The sequence below is a fragment of the Lygodium microphyllum genome, unplaced genomic scaffold, assembly GCF_053477565.2.
Source record: "Lygodium microphyllum isolate KBCC unplaced genomic scaffold, Lygodium_microphyllum_v1.1.10 scaffold_37, whole genome shotgun sequence".
In the NCBI taxonomy this organism is placed as follows: Eukaryota; Viridiplantae; Streptophyta; class Polypodiopsida; order Schizaeales; family Lygodiaceae; genus Lygodium; species Lygodium microphyllum.
This window is the reverse complement of record NW_028229520.1, coordinates 1,677,920-1,701,286: the sequence shown is the minus strand read 5'-3', so window position 1 is coordinate 1,701,286 and position 23,367 is coordinate 1,677,920. Positions and strand designations below refer to the sequence as shown.

General features: G+C 42.1%; 1 protein-coding gene across 1 annotated transcript; it reads left to right on the top strand.

The window, feature by feature from the left end:
• Window positions 1-172: 172 nt before the first annotated feature.
• Window positions 173-19,460, top strand: LOC148009152 (uncharacterized; the record flags this gene model as incomplete). The annotated part of the gene is made up of 4 exons (XM_087673775.1): window positions 173-337; window positions 828-1,649; window positions 1,814-3,350; window positions 18,814-19,460. Coding segments are annotated over 4 exons (3,024 nt in total), but the record flags the coding sequence as incomplete, so codon positions are not given.
• Window positions 19,461-23,367: the final 3,907 nt, after the last annotated feature.

Sequence of the window (23,367 nt, the reverse complement as noted above, 5' to 3'; positions counted from 1 at the left end):
AGATGCATCTTCAGTTTCTTGCCTGAAGCAATTACATTCTTCCCTTTTCCTTAATGAGGTGCTTTTGATTGTATCTTACAAATGGCATTGCTAAGGTCTGTTGTCTGTTGCATTCCCATTTAAACTATTTATTTTTCTTGACCTTGTGTTCTTCATTTATTGACTCTTATCCGCAGGAATCTGCAGCTTGGGCCATAACCCTTTTGTTGACTTTTGTAGGCTTTTAACTCCACCTGGCACACCACTCTTTCCATCTTTGGATCAAGATGTTCCTATTGTCAATCTTTCTCAAAGGAGGGTACTTACTCGATCAGCATCAGCTTCCAGGACTTCCCGTGTAAGAGGCTTACAGCAGCTACATTGAACTGTATTTATTTCTCTACATTGTTTCTTGCTATTCAACTCTTGCAGGTTTCTTTTTGCGCTTGATCATGGATGTTTCACTTTGTTCCTTTGTTAAGGGTAGCATGGCCGAGTTGTGATCACCCTATGAACTGAAGTCTTACTGGCACTGTTTAAAAAGTGTCTATGTTGCATACATCAGAATGCTGAAGTGAACATTGATGGTTATACTCATCCGGGCAAACACAAGAACAACGCTGTGGGGTTCTTATGTTATTCACTTTTGAATGGAAGGGATTATAAGAATCTTCTTCAAGTTTAAACTTGTTGCAATCTGATTGTACAGTCGAAGTTGTTGACATTTTCTGTAGCTTCATAATGCTATTTGAGTTAAAATACACAATGTCTGTAGGTAGTCATTGCTCGATCATGCTTTCATGTGATAATTGTAACATGCCTGTACTAACCAATCTCTTTGATGACAGTTGTCTTATCCTCAAGATTCTTATTCTAAAGCTCTTGGAGGGAATCCAAGTCCTCGCAGGTCTAGTACAGTCTCATCTTCAAGTAGCTTAACATCAACTGTAAGCCGAGGAAGACCTTCCTCTTCTTCTTTAAGGTCCAGCCCTACTCTACGGCCTTCATCACCATGTAGGCCAACCACTCCAACTGGAAGGGTATCAGTAACTGCAAGTAGGTCAACCTCTAGATCTGCAACTCCTCCAATACGTGGCAGTAATACATCCCCATCATCTGCCAGTAGAGCTGGACTGGCAAATAGAGGAACCAGGGGCAAGTCATTATCCCCCAAGCTGCGTCCATGGGAACCATCAATGCCAGGTTTCTCTGCAGACCCACCTCCTAATCTTCGTACTTCTGCCTCAGATCGTGGTTATCAAAGAGGTGGATCTCAGGGTTCTCGGCATTGCTCAAGGACAAAGTCAAGAGGTTCTTTTTCAGAGGCACCTGACTGCAACCAGTCTCATTGGTACACTATCTCACCGGATCCTTCTGGGAGTAGTTGGAGCTTAGCCAACAGCAATGACCAAAACAGCTCCCGAACAAGCCGAGGTTCTGTCATCTCTTCATGTGATGATGACATGGAAATTGCAGAGTCAGTTATTTCTAGCAGTACCAGAGGAAGTTCTGATGGTGGTCCTAAAGCTGGAAAAATCAGCTCAAGACCTGAGAATCTGTCTCTTGGAAAAGGCATCTTACCTGCTAAGCGGCAAAATAGGCCGGCTACAGCTGCTGGGGATGCTGTGCCTGTGATCATGTCAACAAGAAAGCCCTTTGATCGACAAGCGGTATGTGCTTCTTTCAAAGTTTTACCTTCTGGGGTTTCACATGTTATTATCAAATTACAGGCTGTGGATGTCTGCCATATTTCCAATGCTTTGACTTTTGCAGTTCATGGAAATATTCAGTTTTTTTATCAAGAGGCTAACGTTTTCACTTGGTTGAAAAGCAGGCTCAACGCCGAAGCTCACAAAACATGTTTCGACCACTATTATCGAATGCTCCTATAACATCAATATACAGGACACCTAGCATGCATCACAGACCAACGAATCCTTCTTTGGCAACCATGGGTGGAAGTTCAGACCCTGCAAATTGTTCATATGAGAGTAAGCATGAAGAAGGTGACATGGAAGTCACACTGCTTAATGAAAATGGTTCACACACTGAAAATTCCAGGGCTTTTACTATGAATCTCGATGGGCAGGCTGCTGCCATTCATAATGATGAGGGCGTGAAATTTAAGGAGCATGAAGAAGAGATGCGAGACAACCACCAGGTCAAGGAACATGCACAAGCAGATTCTGAGAGTAGCTCAGATGGATGGAAGACCCAAGGTACTTCACCTTACCCTAGTGAAGTGGATTATTTATCGGGTTCCAACAAACTGGATGCCAATTCCTCACAGAAGAGGTGCAACTGCCAGCAAGGCCTGCCATTGGAGCACCTAGACCCAGCATGCAGATGTCCTACAAGTAAATTGTGCAACCATGAAATGTTGCGGTTGGAAGCCATGAACTGTGTTGCAGATATTGTTACAAAGGACACTAATTTGCAAGATCAAGGGCATCATGATCAAGAAGTGGGTAAGTATGTTACTTTGTGCAGCAGTCATGGGAATGTAAGCATGTTGAAGTCTGGTGACTTTGAAGAGGAACAGAACAAGTTAGCTGCCGCTAGACTGCAACCCTCTTCAAAACCCAAGCTGAATGTAGACCCTCAGGAACCAAATTTTGCAGTCATGACCTCTGAAAATGACAGAAACAGTCAGTTAGCTGGGGTTGTTAGTGGTGTATTGCCTCAAAATGGAACCCAGTGGCCATCAACTGATTTAACATCATTGCGAAGGCAATGTTCCAGCAAAATGGCAAGTATGAGATTTCAAGATGGTATATCCATTACTGAGAAAAGTCTAAGTGATTTGTCCACATCTGGTTTAGCTTCAATGGTAGGTGATAATAGAAGTCTCTGTGATGGTGAGGCTGATATTGAGCCTTCTTTTTCAACACCTAGAGCTTCAAGTATTGGAAAATCTAGAATATGTCTAGATAAAGATAGGCTCATGGATAGACAAGAATTGTCACATAGCAGTGTGCTGACAGAACACATTACTTATCAGGGAGTTGTTTCAAATTCAGTGGCTTCAAGTATAGATTTATCTGCTGTTTCCAATTGTGATTCTTCACCTCATGCTGTCAACCATGAACATTGGAAACTTGAGAAGATTTCTGTGGACGAGTCTGTATTGGGAGACTCCAAGGAGCCAAATGCAGTTGACAATGATTGCAATCATTTGCTGAAAGATGTTGTTACTGCTATGAATAGCTCCACCAATGAAGATGGTTCAGGTGAAAATGTTGCAGCTAAGCATTGCCATGGGAATGACACCCCCTCTCAGAGCAGAAGTGAAAGGGATAGCGTGAACAACATTTTTAATATTTTAGCAGATAATGCCTTTAACAATGGTGCAGAGGACATGGATATGCATGGTAAGTGGAGTCTTTATTGCTGATTATTTAAGCCTTAGTTTTAAAATTCTACTCTACAAGAATTGTCAGGGATTACCATATGACTTTTAGAGTCTTCATTTGACATTGGTATTCTCGTAGCTACTGATTGCATAGTCTGGATCTGTACTGTGTGCACATTTATAGTTTTAACATAGGATGTTTGGGTTGATAGAAAGTAGCTGAACCAAATACGCTTGGAAGTTCAGCTTTTTGAGGCTGACCACCCATGCCATCCCATCTCCGTGATCCTATCCCTCTTTTTTGGAGAGAGTTTGAATGGTATGTGTATGTGTGTGTTTTTCCTGATCTGGAGAGTTTCGGAGACTTGAGTACGTAACATGACTAGTATGAAGTAAGGAATGTATTTGTGTGGCATTTGTGTCATTCGAAAGTTAGAATTTTATCTGACAATGGCAGAACACGGGCACTCATGTTCACATGCTATAGTGGTTGGTGTCAAGGTGCATGCAAGTTGCTGAATGATTGCATGATTGTTGCATGTTCAAGTTTGATCTAGCATGCCATGGTTGGTTGAGTAAACTGCAAATGACTTCTCTTTTACTGCAGGGTGTATCGGGGGGCTGCATTCAGTCCCCAAAGTTGCTTAAGGCCAAATCGAATGTGCTAGAATAGTACTTATGCCGCAGAAGCAAACAGAGCTAGAACCCAGTTGATGTAGATTCTGTGGGAATCAGAATATTAGGCCAAAATCCTATATTAGGCTGGTTGGAACCTCAAGGTGTAAACTGAGCTTAGACCCAGGTCACGTGATGGATTGGTTTCTGGGGTTGCCACTTTGTCTTTTCTTTTGAGTAACTAATTGAAAGAGTTGACTAAGCATGCATCCACAAATGTTGCTTGAATTATTTTGATTTATTTGCTTTCTGAAGCACTACTTATTCTTGTTTTCTTTTTTACATTGAAGTTTCTAGTGATGCTTGGGTCCATAACTCAGGAATGTGGATTAGTTTTGGGGTTCTTGAGATAGTAATGTTTGTTGAGCTCTAGGATGTAAAATGGAAGGTATCTCTGTAGGGCCAATTCTGCTCTAAACAGACAATTGTCTTGCCTCACATCTCATAACAGGCATAGTTGCAAGTAAGGGCTGGGTTGCACCCAATGGTAGTGGGGAGGGGGACGCCCACTAGCACATAGTTGCATCCAGTGTCTGTTGTGGTAGTAGGGTTTTTGTAAACCCTGAGAAACCCCACTAAACCCTCATGGAAAAGCAAGTTTTAATGCAGCATTAGCAGGGTTAGTGACTTCCATTGGTTTGCAGAATATTAACATTTTGCCAGCAAACTCTGACATTTTGTCAAAAAATTTTTGCACGATGATCTTTTGCAAACCCGTTGGTGTGCCTTCTCGCTTGTGAAACCTTGTTGAACTTTGCATTCATCCCACTATTGTTGGGGTGACATGGCTCTAAAGGGTGTGATGGGGCCTTGGAATGCATGGACACCATCCTTGTAACGAAACACAGAGGGGATGCATTCTCCAAAGCTCGTGTACACGATGAACTATGGTAGAAGGTTACCATCGAACTTGTATGAAACATGAAAGCTCAATTAGCAATTTGGGTGTTATAGAAGACAAACACAACTGCACATCAAAGCATAGACTAATAATAGAACTCAATAGGGTTAGGATAACTCAGAGACAATGAACAAAGAAGATAAATGAATGAATGAATAGATACAATGCTCAATGTAGTAAACTCACTTTCTATGAAAGACTTGTGGGAATGAAAACATGTATATAATTCAAAGCCATGTACCAAATTTGTGCCTTATTTCGAACGTAAGTGGCTTTTAAAAGAAGCATGAAGCTGCAATATGATGAACTCAATTTATCAAGTTCATATTCTATTGTTAATGAAGAGTCATGACCCCCAAAAGGACAACATGGAGGTTTTTGATATTACCAAAGTGTTTGTAGTGTTTTAAGACCCCCAAAACGATTTGAATCACTAAAATCCTAGTTTGGATGCGTTCAAACTACATTTTTGGGCAACTTTCTGTGCTTATAACAAGGCATGGTATCCCACCTTGTCTTGGGCGAAATTTGTGAAAAATGCACTAAAACAAGTAACCAAAAAAGCATATTCAAATCATTTAAGCTTATATCCAATTTCCCTTGGTGTGAGGAGTCCCCAAATGTAATCTGAGCAAGCATGGTTCTTTGTCTATGGTGTACTCTTTCTTTTTTGTTCATTGATGTTTTTAAGTATTATCGTATGTCTTTCATGTCATTTTGACTATGTTACCATCAAGTTGGGCATTTCAGCTCTATTTATTTTTGTTAGCACCTATCAATTGTAAACAATTGAGCACCATGACTAATTGGAAAGTTGGCAATGAAGGACAATAGTACTTGAGGCTGATTTTGTTACGCTCGGCTGTATATGTGTGGCATTGGCCCATGGATGAGGATTTGGATTCGATCCATATCAACTATGGTGGTTATTCTCCATCCCATGCTAGCGATGGTGGTCACCCTTCCTCTTCTTCTTTAGGTGCCATGTCCCATCACTCAAGTCCGGTGTTTGGAGGCTCCACCTTGTTGGCGTCATCATCAGATTGTTGGCAATAGCAATCCTACCTAGGTGTCAATTCTCCATAGTTGGCGACCTCTTCCATTTGCTTTAGTCCTCACTAGATTTGCGTTTGGTTGCCTAGAGACCTTGTCCACATCTGGTGTCACCTTCCCCAACCTAGTGTCAGTACCTTCTTGCCTAGCGTCGGTCCACACTTGGTGTCAGTTTCTACAATCCCAGATACTTGCGTTTTTGGGTTGACAAGCCTTCATAGGCGATGTTTATGCTTTTGGTGGCTGTTCCTTCATTTGGTGTCACCATCCATCCCTTGGCATGAGCACCTGGGTTGCCCTCCCTGCGTTTGATAGCTTCGACACAGTTTGGGATTTGCGTTTTGCTGCCCAAGCCTTCTCCTTGGCATCCAAGGATTGCAGTTTGCTTCCTCGATAACTTGTGATCATCTTCCTCATCTTTGATGGCATTAGAGGATTGTAATTCACTCCCTCGATAGTCGTCCTTCACCTTCCAGTGATGATTTTGATAGCCCACCATTTGAAGGATTGCATTTCTCTCCCTTCACTGTGTAGATTCCCCATAGGCACTGTTGCTTGATTCAGATGAGGCAGTGGAGTTATCTTTTGAGTGTCGGCTCCAAAGTATCACACCCTATTGTCTCTTTGTTCTCTTTGTCATTTTCTTGAAAGGGGGCACAAGTTGAAGCAGGAATCTTCCTTGGATGAGGAGAGTTCTAGTTCAAGTGGACCAAAGTTATCCGAAGAGGATGATACCAGTGAAGAGTTGGACATTGAAGAAGAGCCATAGTCTAGCTGGAAGGAGAAGGGCAAAGATGGTTGGGAAATCTCAAGATTGGAAGGAGACCAAGGCCTCATTTTCTATGGAAAGTAGCTTAGGAGTGGTGCCAAGATTCACTTCATCCCAAAGCATTCCTTAGTTGCGCCCGTGCATGAGTTCCCAATAGTAGTAGAACACAAAGGAGAACTCTTGAACTCATCATTGATGAACTCTTGCCTCACTTTACCATCGCAACCCCTCAAAGCGACCCAATGTCAAGAAGTTGAAAGCAAAGCGAGTATTGGAGTATTCGAGGAGAATCTTCTTGAACTTCTTGGAGAACTCATGGCATGCAAATTGATGGTTGAGCACAAAAGCCACCATCTCACTAGCTTTGGCAATAATTAACTCTACCTATGAAAACTTGTCGATATCCTTTCAAAGATCATCCAAGTAGTGAATCATGCAAATAGAAATTGTAATGTGGTGGCAACACCCCTTAACTATAGCACCAACAACTCTATTTGTTGGATCAATATTTGCCACAATGCCACCATATTCTCTAGCCCAACCATCTCAATGCTATCTATCTATGCATGGCAAGTACATTGGGACTCTTGCTGTATGATGTGCTTAGAGCATCATGCGATGAAACAAATAAACATCTCATCACAAGAGTATCCCACAAGCCCATGGTGGATCTCTTACAAGTGTTGCTCCATTTATCTACAATTAAGGTCACTCCATTGGAAACCATTAGCCTCTTTGTGATCTTTGTAGCCTTCTCAACCTTGCATCTCTCCTTCTCTAATAGAGAAGCACACACAGTCTTTGATTATGATGGCGTGTACTTCCTAAACTTCTATACGATTACCTTGAAATACTGTGATCTAATTATACATATTGTCAAACATGCACACAATATATGATAAAATGAGCATATAACTATTTTATATGAAGATCAAATCATCATTCAAATTTCATCTATTAATAGATGAATATTGATTATTTTGACCTTGTAGCATAAAGGGAAAAGCGGTGATGGTGGTGGAAGAAGCAAGCAATGGCTGCATCAATCTCCTCTTGTCGATCTCATGATGCTTCAAGGATACCTATTTATTGCATGCAAGATGTAGTAGGAGTAGATGACGGTTTACTCATCTTGAATGTGCCCTTTGGCAAGGGAGGATGAGGGCATAACTGTGCCCCATCTCAATGTAGATACATTTGGTGGTAGTCATGGGATATGTATGGTAGGATCAACAGCCACACATTGTCTTGATCCAGGCAAGTCATGTTGGTGTGCAGCATGTGCCTTAAAGCTCTAGCCTCTTGTTAGGAATCAGTTACGGTTCAAATTTGCATCTCTTTCGTAGGCTTCTTTATTCAATAAACATGCAACTTATTGACATTGCTCATGCATCTAGAAGTGCATAGATTGTACCACCATTGACATGCTCCTCCACCATGGATGAAGCACTCAACATTCACTGTCTTACCATGATAGATTAGAAGGTGGGTTTCACCTAGAGTGGCTTTAAGAAAAAGCTACCATTTATGATTCCATTGGTAGAGTTTACCATGTTGAGAAAAAATTGAGAAAGAAATAAAGAAAGAAACATCATGTTAATGTCCTTGGGAGGTCAAAATTTGCCTATAGGACTAATCAGATACATCCATTGTTACAATCCACTTTGGGCATCTTGCCATATAGGCAAAAGAAAAACAAAAAAATGGGATAAAATGGTAGTGCTGTACTCTTATGACTCATAAGAGTTTTACTATAGCAAAGATTATTACATGTGTATAGAAGATGGGTGTTCTCTTTCATAGGCTTATTTCTTGGGAGGTGGGGTATGGAAGTCTCTAATGATTGCTTTTCCTCCTCTGGACAGTGCCAAGTTGCGGTTCTTCCTTACCTCGTTGACTTTAGCCAATTTTGTTGGTCAATTCTTTAGTTGGAGTGGAGTTAGTTCGCCGGTTATCCATACCTTTATCCCGTGGAGAGACTTTGTATGCTTCATAGCTGCTATTTTCTCTATTATGCCCATATACATTACTTTTGCTTGTGTGCCTTTGGGTATTATACCAATGGGTTCCCCCAAGTCCACAAATGGGACCACTTTACTCAACTGTTCTGTCAATACGTGTGTTCCTATGAATAAGAAGTAGTTGCACTATGATTTTGTAAATCTCAAAGTAGTTGCATTATCATTTTTGTTAAAGTATACAAGCTCACACGATCTAATCAAGGAGAAAATTCTGGTTACGACCTTTGTAGGAAGCAATTTTATAGGATTAATATATTTCAATTTAGCTAATAACTTTTGGAGGAATAAAAGGATAAAATGTTCATCTTTATGAGTACTATAATGTGACTAGAGGAATCTTCTAAATATGATTTCTACATTATTTTATATAGCCACAAATCCATTTGGGTCACCTAATTGCTAAAATTCAGGATTGGACCAACTCACCTACAGGGGGAGTTGAATATGTGGAGCTACGGTCATAATCTTGTGTTGGAATATGAAGAAGACTTGTTCCTCACTTTATGGAGCATTCATCTACAAAAGGGGAGGTTGAGACTTAGAATTCTGGAGCAATGTTCTACTGGTCCCATCCTAGGGAGAGCCCTCCAATTCTAATCTCCTTTTTGTTGCTCTCAATCCTTTCATTTTCTTTCATTATTGAGACCATTTTTGTGAAAAATGTGCTGAATTTGAGTTTGTGTTCAGGTCCGTTTGGAGTCTCTCTTGCATGGGTTCCTACATTGCTTTTTGTTGTTTACCTTGCATGCCTTTCAGTTGTTCCTATAATTCCATAATCTGCTCTTCTTTTTTGATCATTTCTTGTTTCATGGCTATCATCTCTCCTTGTAGTCTCCTTAGTACCTGTAACAAATAGGACACCCATGCTGATGGTTTACCAATGGGGGGAGGGATTGAAGGCAACTAGTTGTTGATAGCAGTGGCAAAAGACTTCTTGTCCATATTCTTGCTGCTGAGCTTAGAGGGGAGGCTGGCAAATCATGCCCCCAAGGGAGTCCCCTCTCTCCTCTTATGTTGTCTCTAGTAGGGTTTTACAAAGCTCCTAGGACCTGAGTATCTGCCAGGTGCAAGAGTTGGCACAATGGGCCAAGTACATCTCATGTTGTTGTCAAATCTGGGCGACCTCTCTTTGGTGTGAGCAGTGCCATCTTCGGCTAAAGGCATTGGGTCAATGTGTGACTCTAATCTCCTACACCCTCCCTCTCGGTCTCATGGTCCTTGTGTTTGTATATCCCTGAACCGATGTTGCCTCTTGATAAAACTCTGTCAAGATTGTTTGTCATACTTTGTACTATGTACGTGTCACTAGTAGATGCTCTCACTCTCTGGATCTCTAGTATATAGTGGCCAAGATATATCTGATTTGGTACTCATCATTGACTATATGGTTTGTTGGCCCTAGAACAATGTGTGATATCTATCTCGTGTTTGGACATATGCACTAGACATTTGCATAAGAAATGCTCCTTCATCTCTATCTCCTCATGGCATAGTGTGCATATCCTCTTCCTTGCGGATTCTTGAGGCTCTACTTAGTCTCTATCTCTAGTTGGTGTGATGAAACCTTGAGCTCACCTAGGCAACTCGGATGGCTTGTGGGGGGGAGGGAGGGATGGAGGGAGGGAGAGACATGAAGCATCCTTAGAGCTACTTGATTTTACTTGGCTCTGATATGACCATCACTGTCTTTTTGACAGGTGTGTTGTGCAAACAAGAACATGCTTCATGTGGACAGAGGTCATCAGGAGGGTAGTACTAAGTTAGGTCAAGCGCAGACCTTGTACAAGCTTCCATGTGGACAGGAGCAAGATTTAGATACAAATGCTAACTACCATGTACACAGGCACCTAGACTTAGTTAGAGAGAGAGAGAGAGAGAGAGAGAGAGAGAGAGAGAGAGAGAGAGAGCTTCCTCCAGTAATCTTGTACTTTTTTTCGTAATTAATACAATTACCTTTTACGAAAAAAAAGAGAGAGAGCTTCCGTCACCAGCACAAGGTCTGTTCCACCCTGCTCGAGCCCTGCCCTCGCCCACCTGCGAACAGCTGCTTGTCCTGCGAACTGGTTTCCCTGGCTGACCAGAGCGGGGTCTCATTTCGTCCTGCCTGTCCCATCGATTCGTCTCCTGTCCCAGCCTGATGTTTGCCTTCTGCCTGCACGAGCGTGTTCTGTCCCAGCACCTGGTAGTCAGCGTTGACCTGACCTAATCTGACATCCCTGCTCTGCGCCTGACAGGAGGGTGTGACGACCTGCCCTAATCCAGGCAGACTGTGGCAGCAGGTCTGTCATTGTGAAAGTGACTGCAGACTGAAGACACCTGTGACACAGGATGACAACAGACTGTTGATCTGTACCTATTTATAAATACGCACAGAGAGAGAGAGAGCGCCTTGCAAATAGCTTCAGATCTCTTGTTAAGGTGGTGATACAACATGGCTGGTCTGGACATGGCCTTTATTGACCAAACGGTGGCAGCCCTTGGTCCGGATTCTGAAACAGAGGAACCAGAGGATATGGTTCTTTGCACAGAGGAGATGCCACCTGGTCCTGACTCCAGCGTGCGGGCAAACGCACCAAGCATACTTCGGAAGATACAATGGATCATCAAGACCATTCTTATGCTTAGGTTGCTTCCGATTCTGTGGATTCTCAGGATGTTGACTGGGAGCATTTGTTGGAGTTTGCCAACACTCTGCTTGGTGATTATGTTCAACATAATCATGAAGCTTTTTTGACTCTGAAACTGAAGATGTTTTGGAAGCCACTGTGGATCCTAACAATGTTTTGCGCTCATTCTCAGTGTTTTATGAACGTGTTGTCATACTCTTCTTCACTGGTAGGATCCCAGTGCTTTCCTGTATTCGACAGTGGCTGCAAAGTCTACTACAAGGGGAGTGTGTTGAAGAGATTTTTGTTGGGCCCCGAGGCTTTTATGAGGTGCTGTTGAAATCCGAGAAGCATCGTGCCGATCTGCTAACTAAAGTGCCATTGTTCTTTGATCGCCGTTTGGTCCATGCTGTGCCATGGCGTCCAATGGCAGATTTTCAGCGCTTGCTTCAAAGCGAATGCCCAGTGTGGGTTGAAGTGGAAAATTGTCGGGCTGTCTATTGGCCACTGTTAAAGGATGCCATGGATGTTGTGGGTACTGTTTTGGTTTCCCCGAGCCTAAGGGCCACGAATCGTAACCGTTTGTGTATGTTATGGGACACTGCTCGGAAAAGGTTTGCTTGGTTATGTCTTAATTGCTCTGGCATGCATACTTTGCACTTTCGTTTGAAATAGGGTAACTTTGCAGGGCATTGTTTTTCGTGTGGAAAATTGGGGTATTTTATGGCCGAATGTCTAGCGAAGCAACCGACTTCAAATGCTGAGCATGTTTTGCCTCCCATGGAAGATATGGTGCTTGATGCTCCGTTGCAGGATGCGACCCAGCCACCTAAAGTTTTGGATAAAGGCAAACAACATGTTTCGGGTTTGGATTCCCGTGACAATGATTGGGTAGATGTACGTGCCAAAAAAGGTAAAAGGTTTGATGCTGGCATGGCGGATACTGTGCCTAGTGCTTCACAAGATTCCTTGCGTACTTATATGCGCAAGAAAGACATGTTGTCTTCAGAGCACACTAATGCTATGGTTTCTTCTGCTCCTCGCAATTAGCCCACTAGGAAAGTATATACGGATGGTCCGAACTTGCCAAGTTGGCTTTTGATGCTAGAGGTAACGTGATTACCCCATGGGATCGTCGTTATCCTTGTTCCATCCCCAAGACAGTGGATACACCGTCTACCTCTAAATCTGGCCATCAGAACTCTTTTGCCGTGTTAGCTGATTTTTTGTATGAGGGAGTCCTTGACATTCTAGCAGAAAAGGTTAAATCGAGGCAAGCTTTGCCTCGTTCTTGATTTTCTTTTTTGAATACACATGAAGATAGCTACGTGGAATGTGCAAGGCATTTGTTCTCGCAATAAGCAACATGCCATGTGGAGTTTATTGCATGAGAATCAGTGGGATGTCTTGTGTGCTATTGAGCACAAGAGTCATGGTGAAGCAGGAAAAGTTGTGGATTGCCATGGGTTTCGCTTGTTTTATGTAGGGACACATACCATGCATTATTCTGGTGTGCTTATGATTGTACATGAGAAATATTAGCCTGTTCTTATTAAAAATGATGTACATGGTCGTTTTGTGGTGATTGAAGTTTTATTTGAAGGAGAGATCTTATGGTTACTTGGGCTCTATGCTCCAAATGACCCTTTATCTTGCCGGGATCTTTGGAATACTTTGCAGACCTCCTTGTCACTTGGCAGACGGGGTTTTCTGATGGGGGATTTTAATATGTGTGTTGATCCTTCACAGTCCATATCAAAGCATTTGGTGATGGACACTTCGGAAAGCCGTGTGTGGAATGCGTTTGCTCTTGCCGTACTTAAGCAAGATCTCTGGTCATGGCTACACTCTTCTTCTACAGGGTTTACTTTTCATTCTGCGCAGTATACAACTACATGGTCGCGGTTGGACCGCATGTACATCATGCAGGATGATGCTTTTCTTCCTGAGATGCTGGAAATGAAAGTGTTGCAGCAATATGCCTTGTCGGACCATTTTTCTCTACAGCTTGAGATGCTTGTACAACCCATTGCACCTTTTAAGCAATTTCTGAATAGACTCCCATTACATTTCAACTCGTCTTATTTGAAGCATTCAATCTTTCAGGGTTATATGCAACAATTGATTGATAGATTTTTATTGGACTTCTCCTCTGAGGGCAATGCTTCTTTTGAACGATTGCTCTCTAATGTGCAACGGGTTGTTAGGTAGTATGGGATCCATCATGTCTCTCTTTGTCGGCGGCGTCGACAAGCAGCGGAGGAATTACTGACTTTGGTTCGTTCTCTACTGGTGGAGACTCCAGATGATGTATTTCTGCTGCCATTGGCTATGCGTTTGGCTGATCTTATTAAAGAGTTTCAGTTGAAATCTTATCAGCAGGCCAAATTGCAAAATTTGACTGAGAATTTGCAAGATAGTACTTGTCAGACTCATAAGTTTTTTCGAGCTCTCCATGCATGTCCTGCTCGAGAGAATATGACTAGACTCTAGGATGCAGAAGGTCAAATGGTCATTGATCCTCAGACTATTGTGAATATGTGTAGGAATTATTCTCTAGACCTTCTTGGTTCTACTCGTTCACCTTCTGACCAAATTACTCATGCCCACTCTGTTTTCTATGATTTGGTCCGCAATTAGGTTCCACATGACATGCAAACTACTTTGGAGACAGATATTCGTGAGGCGGAGGTTATGGATGTTTTGTTACACTTGCCCAAGGATAAAAGTCCCGGTTGGGATGGTCTCACCAATGAATTCTTTGAGGTTTTTGCTACCTGATTGGTGAAACCGTTGATGGCTATGTTTCAGCAGATTTGGGAAACGGGGTTCATGCCTTCCTCATGGAAAGGACTTATCAAACTGCTTCCAAAAGTTCTTTCGCCGTCTATGTTGAAACATTGGCGACCAATTTCTTTGATGGGTTCTATGTATAAAATCTTTTCCAAAGTAATGGCGAATCGGCTCCATAAGCATCTTCTTGCCATTGTGCATCCTCTTCAATATGGTTTCATTAAGGGCCGAAACATCCTGCATAATGTCTTAAATGTGCAAATGGCTATTGGCTATGCAAGGCACTCTAATCAGGAGGTGGTATTGATTCAATTGGATCTGGAAAAGGCTTTTGATTATTTAGACCGGTCTTTCATTGCAGAACTTATGTCTACTATGGGCTTTGGTACTCGGATGTCTCGTTTGATCTACACCATTAGTGCTACGGCTTCTTCGTGAGTTATGCTGAATGGTGGTGTTACTGAGCCATTTGTCCTTGCACGCTCTGTGAGACGGGGTTACCCTTTGAGTCCTCTCTTTTTTGCCCTTGCGACTCATCCGGTTCTTTCGATGTTATCTCATATGGCAGCTTCTACTCAGTTGGTTGGATTGTCTCTTCCTTTTGGACAGCACTTTATTAGTCAATCCTTGGCTGATGACAGCTTTATGATTTTGCGTGCAGACAAGGATAATCTTCGCAAAGCATTAGATGTTTGGACTCTCTTTGGTCATGCTTCTGGTCTTCATATCAATGCTTTGAAATTAGCCATTCTCAGTTGCACAGAGTCAGATTTGCAGTCATTGGACTGGCAGGGAATGGTTGTTCCCCGTGGTTCCATTGTCAGGCATCTTGAGTACCCTTTGGGTGTTGATGTTCGGCCAAAGCAACTACTAGAGTGGATTTTATAGAAATTGGCAGCTAAGTTTCTGTATTGGAAGTCACAGGCTTGGCCCTTCCATGTTTGCCTCAAAGTGGCTTAGACAATTATGCTGCCAATGCTCACATATTTCTTGCCATTGCTGCCTTGGACTACTACTACATTGAATGCTCTTACTCAGTACATTCGTTTCATGTTATGGAAGAAGGACTCCTTGCATGCTGGCATTTCATGGATTTCTTGGTCGCATGCATGTACCCCCAAACGCATGGGTGGTGGGGCTATTTTGGATGCCGAAACTCATATGCTGGCACTCCGTTGGTCTCTTTTTCGTGCCATGTGCTTGGATCATCACCTGTGGGTCTTTATAGCGCGTTATTTTCTTGAGGATCATGGGCTTGTGTATGGTAATACCCAAATTCGGAGCTCCTGGTGGCATGTTCTTAATGCAGACTCTCGGTTTTCTAGTCCTTCATCATCCCTGCTTGCTCATTTGGTATGTCCTTGGAAATTGGTTCTCCAGAAGGCTCAGTGGCATCCAGCGGAGGACCGCTTAGCTACTAACTCTTTTCAACTGGAATTGTTGGCAGCCTTGCGATTACTTTCTTGGGAAGGCAAACATGAGCTTAGACCAAAATTTAACCGCATGGCACGTTTGGGCTTGACTTCAGTTGCACATGGCACCCTTGCCAGTCGCAATGTGTTGATATCGTTTCGTACAGCCAGGAGGCTTTTCAGGATCCCTCGTGGATACCATGATTTATGGGGATAGCTTTTGATGGTGCTCTAGAGTAGACAACCCTTTCTTGTCCTTGCTTTGGATCGTCCCTGGCAGGACTGGGACCTTGCAGGCTGGTTGAACCAGGTGTATCATCTTCTGATTAAAGATCATCAATGGCTGGTTACTAAAGCTAATACTGTATGGGGATTGCGTAAATCTCACTCATGGTGGAGGGTAATTGTGATGGAGGGCTGGTTGAACAAGACACCTTTCAAATGCAAGGTCTTTCTTTGGAGGGTGATGATTGGTGGTCTTTCTCTTGCTTCAGCCCTTTCCAAGCGTCAAATCTCCAACGGCAATTGTTTCTTTTGCACCACCAGTGTGGAATCGGCCCGTCATCGATTTATTTCTTGCCCTCTCGTTAAGAAAATCTGGTCACTCTTGTCAGCGGTTTGGCGAGCAGTGGTTGGTTTCTCGCTAAGGCCTTTTGATTGGGTTTTTGTGTGGCCCAAATACCCCACACCGGCACAGTTGCATATGAAGATCTTGTTTCACTTTCTTAGATATTGGGGCTGTTGGCACAATTGGACCATTCGGAATGCTTTTCTTTTTGATTCAGCCTCTAATGTTCAAGGACATATTGCTAAGCTTAAAGGTCCCTTGCATTGGCAGATAGATCTCATTCGGCACTTTGACTTACTCCCTCGGGAGGACTTACTTCCTTGGCATATGGCAATTTCCTCTGTGTCTTTGCCATGACTTTTGTAACTCTTTTGTTGTTTAGTACTTTATAAATATAACATCCATTTCGAAAAAAAAGAGAGAGAGAGAGAAAGAGAAGATCCTTTAGCAACCTTTGTACAACTAGATGGATTTCCATAGCAAATTTAATATCAATGCTTTTTGGTGGGAGGATAGGCAGTGAAGGCCAAGGATTCAGTAGATGCTGTGGCAATCCTGGTCTGATAGTGCCATACTGAATCCTCGGCAATTCAAGTCCAATAGTGCCAAATGGTGTTTGTTTCTATTGTGAAGCTCCATTACATTGCAAAGCAGATGGTCCAATGCTCTTGAAGCACAATGTGAAGTGTGATAGCATCAAGCTAAGTTTGCCAAAAGATTTGACCATCAATACAGTATCATGTGGTCCCTTGGATGGCAGTCTGATTACCCTGCAGGTGCTAGTAGTGACACGATTAATTCTGGGTAAGGTGCAACTACTTGTTACCACTGAAGCTCCAGCTGTTAAATTGCCCAGAGTGGAATGGGGTAGGGCGGTGGAAAAATGCTATGAGGGACATGATAGAGGGCATGCCTTTGTTGAGATGCACTTTGCTAGAGTTTGTGAAGCATTAATGCCATGGAAGTGTTGGCTAGATCCAATCAGTACAATGGCATGATCATGAAACTTTCTTCAATGTACAATGTATATTGAAAGTTTAGAATGAGAGTATCTTTGGACCCATGTTGAGATTCTGATACTATCTTTATACTGTATTCAAAGAATTTTCCATTAATACTGATATGGGGGGGAGTCTCTAGATTGTACAAGGTCCCCTAGATTTTAGGAGCCTTGGATCGATCTGAAATTGCTAACCATTAAAAAGTGTTGATACTCTCAAAACAGTGTATCTTGATAGTCTTTATCAAATTTGGTTGTCTCTATGCTTGATACTTTTCATCCCAAGAAGGAAAATCTTTAACAGAAGACAAGTGTCGACACGGCCACTGCACTTTTCCTCTTTGCTCCTAGACTAGGTTCAGGTATGAGAAGCTCTTCTTCTTATTCTTTATCAAGTTCTTTACAGTAATCTTGTGTATAGCAGCTAAAGTTAACCTCAAAGGTGGTTACAACCATCTTCATTGCCATCTTTCACCTCTACACTGAACTCTTCTATTCTCTTACTGCTGTTTTTTAGAACAGCACACCCACAAGCTGAATTCTAGCCCTCCTTTGAAGCACTTAAACTCGCCATCTTCCACTTTGGGATTGTGAAGGAAGCCACATGGAACTGCTGCTTATTGACTATGGAGAAATGCTGAATTTCCCTCTCTCCTATTATCCAAATTGTAGACAATCAGATTTGTTTAATACTGATTATGCATTTCTATAAGTTTGAATGATCTGTGAGAGTGAGTAGTACTTTTTCTGAGTCTCAGGTCCATTGTACCTGAGTTCAGTTCCAAGGGACTTTGGATCAATAAGAAATACATTCTTTTTTTTTTTGGGGGGGGGGGGGGGGCACGCACAATTCACAACTTCGATTTTCAATTTGTCTTCCACCTTTTCATGTCTTCATGGCTGTAATTGTTTTTCAATTAACGTTAAGCCATAAGAGCTTGCTCTTTCAATCATTTAAGATACCAAAGCCTTATAGAGAACAATTGGCTCAATACAATGAATCCATTGAAGCTGTATTTGGGAGTCGTAAAGGAGGATTCCCTCTTCATCAGCATCTGCAAACTATAAAGAGCTCTCAGATTTCCTCTAAATGAAGTGAATTTTTAAATTTGTGATTAGAATTAGACAGCGGCTGTGTACACAAACATGAGCTAAGACTTCTCTGTTACAAAAATGTAAAAACGTGACCTTTCACCTCGTATGGGATATTCTGCCGGGGCTGTACATCCAAAGATGCAAATACTATCTTTGAGCTATGCGTGACTTTTGTTCCAGCCTCTGAGCTCTGCATGTATCTCTGATTTTGATATTCATTCATCTTTGAGCTTTCCAGTTAACGTGGCATGAGGTCTCCCATCCTCCTATTCTCGTTTGCAAATGCTAATGGGAGTCTCCCATTGTTAATTTGTAGTTGCAAAGGGGAGTTGTTACACAGCTTCCAAGCTGAGGTAGGATATGGAGTTTTGTGAACTGTGGAAAGTGAAGAAAGAGAAGGAAAGAGGTGTGATCTTCCGTACAGAGATAATGCATATTTTTTAGTCTGCTGTTTTTCATATCTGTTGACTGGTGGTTTGGTGAGATCAGATTTTGTCAGTTAACTTCAGTAGTAGTGAGAGATCAAACAGATATTGGTGTTCAAATTGTAATTTGTTTGACAGACTTGTTGATACTTCTTTGAATGCAGATAGCCTCTCTACAAAACAATCATCTAATCCACTTCTGAAGCGTAATGTGACTCTTGAAGAGGCAACAGATACCATTTTGTTTTGCAGCTCCATCATACATGAGATAGTATATAAAGCTGCTTCAATAGCTATAGAGGAAGAGAAAGAGAATACAGGGGAAGGCCCAAGATCAAGAAAAGAGTTTGTAACACTGTTCGGTTTCTCTGGAGCAGACCAAAAACTTAGAAGTGGGGGGAAAGGGCCAAGTGTTAACGGTGGTCGAAGGCGTCCCCTTGCGAGCTCGGTGATCCGCCAAACATTCAATCAAGTGCAGAAACAGCGGATGGTTCATCAACAGACAATGGCCGTCACAATGCGGCACAGTCCCATGGATAGAATTGAGAATGCAGTGATGGGAAACAATGAGGAGATTTTGACACCCGTTCCAAGAAACAAGCAAAAGAGGACGGGTAAACAAACAAAAAAAGTGAGATGCAAATGTAGGTGCTGCATTATGTGAGGGTTGCCATGTTGCACCTTGAATGTATTTGCCTTTGTTTTTGGTGAGTAGGCATGGCTTTAGAACATGCCCTAATCTTTCTGTATTGGGTCTTATCATGTAGCTTTGTGAAAGGGGAATGGTATTGCTATGAGGTTCCTTGTATTATATTACATATATGGCAGGCGATATGAGGATTTGAAGCATCACTACTCTATATCCATGTCTCATGATTGGAGTGTCTTGTAACATAATAGCTTGATGCTGCTTACAGTATGTTATGTGCCATATACTTTGCAACAGCTGAACTTTTTATCAGTTTCAGTGCTGTTAGCTTTGTTCACTGAGGAGCCTAAGGATGGGGTAAAAAAGTTAATGGATGAAGCAGGATGCTGTTACCTTCTGTTTCTAGCCTTGCAGTTGTGAATGACGTTGTTCCAGATGCAGAGAATTGTGTTTGATCTCACAGACCCTGGGGTCTATTGCTGATGATCATATAAAAACTCACCCACTCATGTGCTTTCATAAGAGATTTCAATTCTTGACTGTCTTCAATTCCTCCTACATGCAAGCAAGATTGCATACGGGCTGTCAGTATACTGTGTTCTTCTAGTTTGGGTCTCCTCCATCAGTAACCTACACTACATATTCTAAAAGAAATTGGCATGCCAAAGTCTAATTCCACATATGGATAAACGAGGGTGACGGATTCGGAGTCAGCGTTCCTGGTCTTCGAGAGAGAATTCAGGGGTTACATTTTGCAGATGATTTGATTCTTGCATGGAGTGACATGATTTAACCTACAGCATTAAATGCAATAGACTGGTAATTAGTCACCATGTTCTTATGCTGTTACTTAGCTCTAACCTGTACCCTCTTCTTACTCATGCCTCATAGACAGCAACAAGACACATTTTACTCTTCAAAAGCTGTGACTTGTTCATGATTCAACTTCTTCATCAGCGAGAATATATTGAGCTATTAGATGGTCAGCATTCCATCCATAGCAAGTACAAAATAACCAAAACAAGTCCCCTCGAGAAAGATATTATTCATGCTTCAAAAATCATCAGCAGCAGCCGAGTGGCAATCTTTTTTGGTAAATGAAGGGGGTTAAAGCTGTGTTTGGCTGAACAATGGTCCAAGTGTTGCCATTTCATTATTGTTGGCTCAATTCTTACTTTCGCACCAAGGACAATATGTGGTCTTTGGTGTGTTTGCAGTTTAATGTGGTATACATTTGATCTGAGCACTTAGGATTCTCATTGTGAACTTGAAAGCTCATCAGAAGTGAAATGTAGTCTATGCATAGAGATCATGTTAGCCGGGAAGGTTCGATTGAATTGCTCAAATTAGGGATTGCAACCACATAAAATCTCTGTGAGCTTAGTAGTGACTGTCACAACTAAGATTTGGTTTTTATTGTCCACTCGAAAAGCAAGGAAGGCAGTTGGAGATCATGGGGTTAAGTTATTGGAAGAAAAAATGGTCAAGCTTGTGCAGGGGCCCTGATGGTTATTCTTAGAAGTTCCTAATGGAGCATCTTGTCCTCATTGCAAAAATTGTGAGAAACATCTCGAACCTCTTCCAAATCTGCAAGGCTCTCACGATCTCACGAGTAGAGCAAGAAATTGGCTCTCTACTTCTAGATCTTACCCATCGGAAGGACAACCCATTTTACCATTAATCTCCATTACAGCCACCACCTTTGAGAATTATACCCAATATCTGCGGTGCATCCATCTTTTGCATCAGATGACCTACGTAAAGGCCAGGTGGTGTTTTCTGCGAGTGGAAAATCAGTATCAGACTCTTATATACAAACTGCATGTCCGATACCCAATGTTGCAGAGAAGAACCATGATCTGCAACCCTAATGCACAGTATCCGGCAACATGCTCACCAAAGAAGACCTCAGGGCTCGTGAAACATTCAGCAGCAATGGTGGTGACCTGCCCTTCGCAGATTACTTTCCCCTGAAATGATATTTTCGCGCACAGGGCACTGCCATTCTCGATTTAAGCGCGCCAAATTTCAGTTTTCAAATGGACCTCCAAAAATGAATCATTGTAGGCGCGGTTGTGAGGAAGCCTCTGTTTTTGTTAAAGCATGTGATTCAGCTTTTCACGTCTGCCATTGTTGAGTCAATGAGCCAATAACCCTTAAAACCTTCCACATCCATACTCTACCTTGGAGTTTTAATCCTCTACCCTAAACCCCTCCTTGCTCAAATCTCTAGCCAACACCCTTCCCTTGTGCCCCAAGCGAGGAGCCTTCCCTTGCCACATCACTTAAGTGAGTTCATGACCTTTGACCTTTTTTGTTTTATTTTGTTTTGTGATTCGGGTATGCACGACTCGGTCCTGCAAACACTCATGCCCATTTAGCTAAGGGAGTTGCAAGTACCGACAATACAATAGACCCCAACTGTCAATGCTACCAACCTTGCCCTCGCAAAGGGATCGACCAATGTGCATAGTAATCAAATCATTGGATCTACATTGGAATTGGTTATTGTATGGTAGTTGGTGAATCAAAGCAAGTCGCACACTACTTGATGAAGGAATGTTTTCATGGATAAGCATTGCTAATTCGTTGTGTTGCATGGTTAATTCTATTTGCGATTATTTTTCTCTTTGGCACTAACTTCCTCCCTTGTGTTGAGAGCTAGTGAAGGCATTGATAAGGCTAGGGGATACCCAAGGCATCCCTCATGCCTTGGAGAATAATGGTTGTCGGTGGGGTGCACCACGGTACTAATGGGTGAACCCAAGTTGCTAGTCAAGCAATGGAAATAAGATAAAGCTGCCTATTGTTGTGGCCATGAGGTAGATGGTGATGACCCTCCCCTTGGGAAAAAGAGAGAGGTGTGGTGTTCCTTAGATAAATAGAAGGGTCAACTAAAGGCAATCACCCAATGTGACGCCTTACTAGCTACCTAGGATAAGGTGTTAGTGGGACTCCAAGGCTAAATCTTAGGTTATCAACAAAATTGTTTTGGCCATGGATTTGGCACTCTAAGGTTTCTTTTCTTGTTAAGTGATGGATTATTTGTGCAATATTCATTGATTTAATATATTGTGTCTATAGGATCATATAATGAGCCTTGTGTAACAACAATAAATCAGTTTATATATGTTAAGAAAGCATGGTAGCACAAATTGCTTAGGTAACTAAAGCTTGCAAGGCACGTAGATGGAAAGTCGCTGGATGGAGGTCTCGATGACCCCATCCTATGGATGGGTGGACTTGATTAGCTAGGTCACTTTTTCCGTCATTGTTTATAAACTTGCTCTCTTGTGTAATAAGATAGATCCCCGACCATCATTGTTTTAGGGGAATGGAGTGTGACTCTACTATTAAAGAGGGATTGGTTACTCTTGACATTGAGTGGTTGTCAAGTGGTCTCTCTGGAAGGGAGTGTTTGATTGCTGTTGTAGGATGACCTTAAATATTTAGGGACTTTTAGGTTTGATCCTTTGTCATAAGACCTTAACATTTCATTTTGAGATAGATGTGGAGATCGAACGATTGGTCAAGTCCATGCATCCTATGGGTTTGAGATAGCACTATTTATGGAGAGGTGCCCAAGCGACTTCTAAAGTTTACCTCATCTAGTCTTACTAGGGGTGGGTACCAATATTTTGCCCTTGAGAAAGTTTGATTCTTAGGTTTGAATAGATTACTTTATAGTCCTAGTTTAATTGCACCAAGTTTTGAGTTTAGAAATGGATCTTAAAAATAAATAATTGTAGCTCTTAGTTTTAAGCAACCCTTAGTTTTTCTTAGAGCATGTGACATATGCTTGCTTTGTAAGGTTTACAGCCTCATGTGTAGTAAGATAGAACAACATCGACATTTTTTAAAGGGAATGGAATGTGATTATACTATGATAGAGGGTTCATACATCACTTTGGCTCATTTCACTCTTTGAATTGAGTATGATGTTAATTGCCCTTGTCCTTGAGAGGCTACCAAGTGCTCTCTTTAGGAGGGGTGTTAGGTTGTTGCTTTAGCATGACCTATTTAGGGATCTTTAGGTTTGATACTCTAGTTTGTGGCCGTAGATGTTTTC